At 26.6% G+C, this 9,830-nt stretch overlaps 1 protein-coding gene across 1 annotated transcript in view; it reads right to left on the minus strand.

Moving 5' to 3' along the window:
- Positions 1-9,830, minus strand: part of LOC113372158 (allatostatin-A receptor-like) — a 106,178-nt gene that overhangs the window by 14,335 nt on the left and 82,013 nt on the right. The window contains exon 4 of the mRNA XM_026612488.1: positions 481-638. Coding sequence (XP_026468273.1) covers positions 481-638 — 158 coding nt within the window. The remainder of the gene's footprint in view (positions 1-480; positions 639-9,830) is intronic.

Below are 9,830 nucleotides of genomic sequence, written 5' to 3' on the forward strand. Positions count from 1 at the left end.
GGATGTGTGTAATTATGTATATGTATTAGGGTGGTCCTTAATATGGACATTTTTGAATTTCCTTGCTCCCAATGGCTCAAATGGTTCCAAATTGATAAAAAACAATTCTCTGAAAGTTTTAGTTCTTAATATTAACTTTTAGATAGAGCGTAATTCAATCAAAGTTTTGTATGGAAATAGCATGAAGAAAATTTCAAAAATTTTGCAGAGCGTCAAATTTTCAATAAAAAATGACACGAATTTTCACTTTTAATTCAATTTTCGTTAAGTAATACCTAAAAATTTTTTTTTTAATTTTCAAAACATTTTTCATGCTTTTTCCATACAAAGTTTGATTGAATAGCGCTTTATCTAAAAGACAATATTAAGAGCTAAATTTTTCAGTGAATTGTTTTCTATCAATTTGCCATATCAAGGACCACCCTAATATGTATATATGTGTCTTTTATTATTTTTTATTATTAAAGTAAAGGGTTCGACACCTTGTGAAACGCCTTCCGAAAATTGTCCGACAGGAAGGCGTACAGGACCGGATTCACGCAGGAATTCATATAGGCCAAAACGTGGGAGACGATCTGGGCCGTCACCGTCACGTTTGTGGTCGGATAACGATTTAGGGACTTCAGCACCAGGATTATCTGAAAATAGAAAAAAAAGATAAGATATTAGGTTATCTAATTATTAAATTTTTTTTAAAAAAACTTAGTAGATAAGCTCAATTTGCGGTTACAAATGAATGTGCGATTTTAAACATTTGTTAGGGTTTGGTGCCCTTTATAAGTAGATCGAGTTGTTGTAGAGCAAAATAGTGTTAGACAAAGTCGTAGCTGGTTTAATTTTGCACATTTTTTTCATATATACTATTAATAGCGGATGCATATTTTGAAAGTTATTCACGATGCAATAAAAAACGTACTTTTATGTAATAATGAAAATCACTATATTAGTTTGCAAAATATGTTTTTCAGAACGCCTTTTAAAATCTACAACCCCAAAATTTGGCAACAATATATCTTAATGTATCCACTATCTGAATAAATACTAAAATTCGTGAGTGCCTTTACAAAATTATGAAATATTTACAAAATTTTACCACACTAAACTTTACCATTGGAACCTCAACTAAATTAAGTATTAAGTAGTTAAGCTCAATTTTGCAGTTGCAAATGATTGTGCGATTTTTTAGATTTGTTGGTTTTTGGTGCCTTTTAAAAGTAGATCGATTTGCTTTTATGCATTCCAAAAAATAGCTGTAATATATAGGTTGGCAAATATCTCCCTTCCGCCTTTTTGTATTATAAACCAAGAGCAAAAAAGCGGAAGGGAGATATTTGACAACCTAATATTAACACCTATTTGTAAAATAATTATTCAAGCACTCAATATTTTTTATACAAACTTAGTATTCAAAATTTACACATCTTTATGTATGTAATATAATACTAAATTACTAAACTTAACAAATAAACTTTAATTTTATAACAAACCATAGTGACTCAATAAAACTACTTTATTACCATAATAGTCAAGTCTCCTCTTCATAATGTGTCATTTTATTTAACATAATTAAGCAACTTTTAACAACTACAACACAAATGCATAAATTTCTACTTTAGTGAATAATAAATCTGAACTTTTTTATGACCATAATGTCATAATTCGCACCATCAGGGAACAAAAGTTGTCAAGTTGAATATTTTGTTGAAATTCATGTAATAATATAATGTATATAGTTTATATGCACTAAGAACACATGTAGTTTGAATTATTGAAAATAATATAAAAATGTAGCAGAAAATGATTTGAAAAATTTATAAAATATTTCATTTCCTTGAGACTGAAGAAATTGTGTTTGCTAGTACAATATATTGCTATATTGTAAATACCTCAAAATTTTGCTGAGGCACTTATAATTTTAGTATTTATTTAAATAGTAAATACACTAAGCTAAAGTATAATGAATTTTCAAAGTTAGAAATAAAACAAAACCTTGTATAATAAATATTCAATAAACGCATTGCTTTTGCTAGTATTTGTACAGCAATATGGGGAATTAAGGACATTATGTATATTATTGTAAATATCTCAAAATTTTGCAAAGGCACTCATCAATTTTAATATTTTCTACTATAGTAGACACATTAAGGTATTATATATGAAAATTTCAAGCTTATACTTAAAACAAAATGTGCTAGAAAAATTATTACAAAAATCCTTGAGATTGAAGAAATTGTTTTTGCCAGTATGAATGTAGTATGGTGTTTTATTGTAAATATCTCATAATTTTGTTAAGACATTTAAAAATTTTAGTACTTTATATTATTGTAGGGATATCAAGCTGTAATTATACAAAAATTCAAACTTGTAAGTAACATACAACGTTTTATAAAAAATATTCAATAAATGCATTGTTGTTGGTCGTACTTGTAGAGTGAAATGGAGAGTCAAGGATTTTTTGTATATTATTGTGAATATTTCAAAATTTTGCAGAAGTAATTAGCAATATTAGTATTCGTTAGTATAGTAGACACATCAAACTATGATATACAAAAATTTCAGGCTTATACTTCAAATAAAATGTGCTTAAAAAATTATCAAAAAAAATCTTGAGACTGAAGAAATTATTTTTGCTAGTACGTAGTATGGGACAGTATTGTAAATATCTCGTAATTTTGCAAAGACACTTATCAATTTTAATATTTATTTATATAATAGATACATTAAAGTATAATTGTACGAAAACTCAAACTTGTAGATAAAATAAAACATCTTATAAAAATTATTGAATAAACACAATATTTTTGGTGGTACTTGAACAGCAACATTAAGTTAAGGACTTTATGTATATTATCATAAATATTTCAAAATTTTGCAAAGGCACTCATCAATTTTAGTATTTGTCAGTATAGTAGACATATCAAGCTATGATATAAAAAAATTTCAAGCTTATACTTAAAACAAAATGTGCTAGAAAAATTATCACAAAAATCCTTGAGATTAAAGAAACTGTTTTTGCTAGTATGAATCTAGTATGGTGTTTGATTGTAAATATCTCATAATTTTGTTATATTATTGTAGGGATATCAAGCTATAATTATACCGAAATTCAAACTTGTAAGTAACATACAACGTTTTATAAAAAATATTCAATAAATGCATTGTTGTTGGTCGTACTTGTAGAGTGAAATGGAGAGTCAAGGACTTTTTGTATATTATTGTAAATATTTCAAAATTTTGCAAAAACACTTATGGATTTTAATATTTTTTGCAGTGCAAATATTTCAGAATTTTCTAAAAACACTCATCAATTTTAATATTTTTTAGTATAGTATATACATCAAGCTATGATATATAAAAATTTCAAACTACTAGCTTAAAAACTGTGTGCTAGAAAAATTATTGAAAAAAATCTTGAGTAAGAAATATTTATTATAGTCGTAACTTAATGATAAATGACTATGTACTGAATTATGAATATTACATAATTTTGCAAAAGGACATATCAATTTTAGTATTTGGTATCATAGTACATATATTTAGCTAAAATATATTCAAATTTCAACTTTATAGAAGAAACAAAACTTATTAAAAAACAAGATTTTATTTATGTACTAGTAGAGTACTGTGAAGTGTTGAGGATTTTATGCATATTATTGTAAATATCTCATAATTTTACAAAGACACTTATCAATTTTAGTATTTTTTAATATACTAGATACATCTTTTTATGATATTCTTGAATTTCAAGTTTGTAGATCTGACAAACAATTTTTGAAATTTTTTCAAAAATTTATAAGTTCAAAGTTTAAGGAGATTTTAACACTCGACTCGCCTAGAAACAGTTGACGTTACGTAATTAATATTTCAAAATTTTGAAAAAAATGTACTAATTTTAATATTCATTTTAACAGTATATACATCTATGTATATTTTGTTGACACTTCAGAATTCACCTTACAATCCATTCCATTAATCTTTGAAATTCAAATCCCAATATCGATATTCCTCCAAAAAAACTTCCATTATACCGCAGACACGTGCTGTCGAGGCCGTGTTGTGAAATATTGCACAAAATAAACCCAAAACCCATTTGTTACATCTCGTTGAAGAATTTTACAAATACACTTACAACCCGACACCCCTACCGGTTTGGGGTTGAGGGTTCGAGCCAGTCAGACGGACGCAAAATAGACTTATCGAACAATCAGGTCGCCTTTTCGCGAAAGGGAGGAAAACATCTTCTGATAAGACGGTGGATAGAGGGTTGAAGATTTTCAAGTTTGATTAGATAAGGAAGGTGTTTTTGGAAGATGATACTAGTAAGATGTCGTTGAAGGTGAAAGAAATAGGACGAAAAGGGTTGAGATGAAAAATTACAGGAAATTGACATGTGAAGTACAAGGTAAAGGAATTACGAACAAAAAAGTCTTGTAAATTTAATGGTTCTTTCATAAGTTATTGTAGAAGTCTAATAATATACTAAGAATTTTAGCACTACTTTTTAAATAGGCCTTTTTTTAAATAATCTTTCTTTGTTAAATTCTGTTTAAGCCCATAGTGCAGATAGTAGATTTTGTAGCTGGATTTGATAAAATAAGTTTGTTTTTCTAAAATTGTGAAGCAAAAATATTGCCCTTGTAAAATTTTGAAAATTTTACAATAATACACAAAAAGTCCACCTTGCACTACTTGTACTACGACAAACCTTAATTAAATAATTTTTCTAGCACGTTTTATTTGATCTACAAGCTTGAAATTTATAAATATTATAGCTAGATGTATCTACTAAAATTACAGATACTAAAATTGTCAAGTGTCTCTCTAAAATTTAGAGATATTTACAATAAAATGCACAAAGTATGTGACTATCTATAGTACTAATACTAGAATAAAAAAAAATCAGTGTTTTACAATATTTTTTCTAAGACGCTCTATGTGATTTACAAGCTTCAAATTTATAAATATTATAGCCTGATGTATCTACTAAAATTACAGATAAAATTGTCAAGTGTCCTCGTAAAATTTTGCGATATTTACAATACAATTCTCAAAGTCTGTAACTCTCCTTAGTTTTATATCGTACTAGTATAAATAAATCCTTGTTTTTTAATAATTTTTCTAGGACGCTCTATTAAATCTGCAAGCTTGAAATTTATAAATATTATAGCTAGATGTATTTACTAAAATTACAGATTTGAAAATTGTCAAATGTCTTTGTAAAATTTTGAGATATTTGCAATACACTGCTCAAAGTCCATAGTACTACATCGTACTAGTATAAATAAATGTTTTTCAATATTTCTTCTAGGACGCTCTATTTAATTTACAAGCTTGAAATTTATAAATATTATAGCTGGATGTATCTACTAAAATTAAAGATACTAAAATTGTCAAGTGTCTTTATAAAATTTTGAGATATTTACAATACAATGCACACTGTAACACTCACAATACTCGTACTGAAATAAAAAAAATCTGTGTTTTTCAATATTTTTTTTTAGGACGCTCTATTTGTTCTACAAGCTTGAGTTTTGTAAATATTATAGCTAGATGTATATACTAAAATTACATATACTAAAATTGTCAAGTGTCTTTGTAAAGTTTTGAGATATTTACAATACAATGCACACTGTAACACTCACGGTACTCGTACTAGTATAAAAAAATCTGTGTTTTTCAATATTTTTTCTAGGACGCTCTATTTGATCTACAAGCTGGAAATTCATAAATCATATATAATTAAAAATCCCTCACAATAATCTATTTTTCCATTATCCACCTGTATTTTCCATAAATTTATTTTTTTCTCGTCTTTGCATATAGGTAGATATAGGAGAAGATAAATATCCTTTTCCTCCAAGGAAGAAATATGTTACGTATTACGGTCGTAACGTTGTTTTATGCATGTGATGTCTCACGAACTAACTAACATATTATTTTTATGTGACATCTAACCTCAGGGAAACTATTTAAAAATACAGAACACGTCCTACGAAGTACAAGTAGAGATTTATTTAAATAAAAAGACCAAGAGAAATTTGTACATGGACAAAAATGCGCATTGACCATGGAAGGGTTGACTAATTTGGAACTCTTGTGAAATATTGATAGGGCTTTATATGTAGATTTTGGTAATGCAGATTTGTAGATAATATTATGTAGATTTTATGCGTCTTTGGTCACAAAATTCTATCTCGATCTGAAAAAAAGCTACATTCAAAAAACTGAAAACATGCACCGGTCGAGAAGATTCAGATTTGATTTTTGTTCAAGCTCTTCCTTGAGTCTGAAATAATTTTTAATGGTGAAGATTTGTATAAACTTCATAATTTTGCAAAGACACTTATTAATTTTAGTATTTGATTGTATAGTAGACATACCATAATACGATATTATAAAATTTTAGACTTTTATCTTGAATAACGTGTCCTTGAAAAATTATCAAAAAAATCCTGGAGACTTAAGAAATTGTTATAGCAGTACGAATGTTAGTATGGTGAAAGTTTGGAAAAATCTCATAATTTTACAAAAACACTTATTAATTTTAGTCTTTTATACTATAGTATATATATCAGGTTACAATATTTCAAAATTTCAGACTGATAGCTTAAATAATGTCTCTTAGAAAAATTATCAAAAAGTTCTCGAACTTATTTATGACAGCACGAATGTTAGTATGATGAAGATTTATAAAAATCTCATAATTTTGCAAAGGCACTTATTAATTTTAGTATTTGTAAGTTTAGCAAATACATCCAGCTATAATATTTATAAATTTCAAGCTTGTAGATTGAATAGAGCGTCCTAGAAAAAATATTGAACATCACTGATTTGTTTTTTATTCTAGTACGAGTACTATGGAGAGTTACATCCTTTGTGCATTGTATTGTAAATATCTTAAAATTTTACAAAGACACTTGACAATTTTAGTATTTGTTAATATAATAGATACATCTGGCTATAATATTTATGAATTTCCAGCTTGTAGATCAAATAAAACGTCCTAGAAAATAATTAAAATAAGGGATTTTATTTAGAGTATTAACAAACAGTCTCAGTATTTTTCTTAAGTTCTCCAGAGTAATTTTAAAGTATGACAAGTTGCTTTAGAGTCTTAGTATATTAAAACAAATTACAGATATTTTCGTACTCTAAAAGTCATTCAAACACATTACTTACTATTGTGAATTTTATTGACTATTATTGTTTAAGAACATCAAAAGTTATTGAAGGTCTAGTAAAAAAAAACTATATTTTTGTTAAAAGGTATATTACACTATACTGCACACCAAAGAAAATATTTTTGCAGAATAATTTTCCTATTTATTTCAACTAACCCCAGCATCCCCTATCCCCAAACAGACTCAGTTTGCAAATGAGCATTATTTACGATGAGAATGAGTAATATGAGTCGGTTTTGTGAGAAATTACACCATTTCTACGAACTGGATATTTAAAACAGACAAAACTCGATTTCAACTGTAATTATAATATATATATAATATATATATATATATATATAAAATTTTCGGCAAAACTTTGATAACTGACATACAAAAATTTGCAAATACAAATTAACAAAACCACTTAAAAATTATCAAAAAAAACAAATATATCCATTATCCTTTTTCGACGATTTATCATATGTTATGTATTTAAATTGGCCTTAGTGACATTTTCCGAGGCCCTTTCATGTTATGTGATCCATTTCGATACAAATTTCGATTACAAAAGACGACGATGGCATTTCTCTTCGTATATATTATAAATGACGGAAAATAAATGATAGATGACACGTTGTTTGAAAAATCCACATTTTATTTGTGACACAACGAGTTGAAAAATATTCCGTATTTTCGAAAATAATCGTAAAGGACATACTTAGACATAAAGTATATACACTTTGGAGGAAAATGTTGCAAATAACAAATTTCTTTTGAAAAATTATTTTATTTGACTTCATAATATACGAGACAATTTTTAAAAGTCCTTAATTGATAATTTTTTTTGTCAACTTTAAGTTGAGGAGGAAAAGTGCAAAGATTTTTCTGTAAAATTACGAAAAATTACTCTTAATTCACAATTTGTTACTTGTTTGATGCAAATGGATTTTGTATGTGGTTAAAATAGGAATTTAAATAGAATATAAATATTTCGATATATATATATATATATATATACATATATATATATCCATTATATTTTACCTTAGGGCTTCCTTTCTAAAAATGTCCCCAAGAATTAATTCCTTTGAAATCTCTTCCAAGGAAGCTGTTCACAAATTACACGTGTATAATTGAAAAACTTTTCAATTTTCAGAATGATTGCGAATTAATTGAACGTATGTTTAAATCTAATTTCTGTGCAAAAGAGACTTTTTACATTTTTTACATTTTATTAAAATGTGAAATGATTTTTCCATTATTTTTCGTTTGTAAATGTTTCGATTTTTGGGGCTGAGACTTATTATGGGGCACTCAATGGCTTTTAACGAGCAAAACCATAAAAGGAACAAAACTTTGTTTAATGTTTCATAAAGATACTTCATAATGTATAAATGTAGAGGATATTAGGGCTAAATCGTACATATTTTGTCTACAAAACGCTTTTCATACTATATTAAAAGATTTATTTTTTTGCACTACTGGTTGCAGAATTGAGTTCTAATATAAATTTCTCATGATTTTATGAGAACACTTATTGGTTTCAGTATTTTTTATCAAAGCCGATACATCGAACTATAATATACTACCAAATTTGTAGTTTGTAGAAGAAACAAAACATCCTAGATAAATTTTTAAAAATCCTTAAAACGAACATATTTATGTAGGAATAAGCTTTATGTTGGTGTGATGGTATACTGTAAATATCTCGTAATTTCACTAAGATACCAATTGAAATTAATATTTTTTATCAAAGTAGATACATCAAGCTATACTATTTCTAAATTTGAAGTTTGTAGAACAAATAAAACATCCTAGATAAATTTTCAAATATATCCTTTTACACAAACATATTTATGTTCGAATGAGCTTTACGTTGTTGTGATAGTATAATGTAAGTATCTCGTAATTTTATAAAAATACCTATTGATTTTAGTATTTTTTATCAGAGTAGATACATCAAGCAATACTATTTCCAAATTTGAAGTTTGTAGAACAAACAAAACATCCTAAATAAATTTATAAAAATACTTAAACACGAGCAGATTTATGTTGGAATGAGCTTTATGTTGGTGTGATGGTATACTGTAAATATCACATAATTTTACAAAGATACTTATAAATTTTAGTATTCAGTATCATAGGACATGCATTAAGTTATGAATTTTCAAAATTTGGATCTTGTAGAACAAACAAAACATCCTAAATAAATTTTTAAAAATATTCTTATACGTAAACATATTTATGTGGGAATGAGCTTTATGTTGGTGTGATGGTACACTGTAAATATCTCGTAATTTTACAAAGATACCTACTGAAATTAATATTTTTATCAAAATAGATACATCAAGCTATACTATTTCTGAATTTGAAGTTTGTAGAACAAATAAAACATCTTAGATAAATTTTCAAATATATCCTTTTACACAAACATATTTATGTGGGAATCAGCTTTATGTTGTTGTGATAGTATAATGTAAATATCTCGTAATTTTATAAAAATACCTATTAATTTTAGTATTTTTTATCAGAGTAGATACATCAAGCTATACTATTTCCAAATTTGAAGTTTGTAGAACAAACAAAACATCCTAAATAAATTTTTAAAAATACTTAAACACGAGCAGATTTATGTTGGAATGAGCTTTATGTTGGTGTGATGGTATA

The sequence above is a fragment of the Ctenocephalides felis genome, unplaced genomic scaffold (assembly GCF_003426905.1).
Source record: "Ctenocephalides felis isolate EL2017-DRISC unplaced genomic scaffold, ASM342690v1 CF-g0.4_SCAFFOLD_01604, whole genome shotgun sequence".
In the NCBI taxonomy this organism is placed as follows: Eukaryota; Metazoa; Arthropoda; class Insecta; order Siphonaptera; family Pulicidae; genus Ctenocephalides; species Ctenocephalides felis.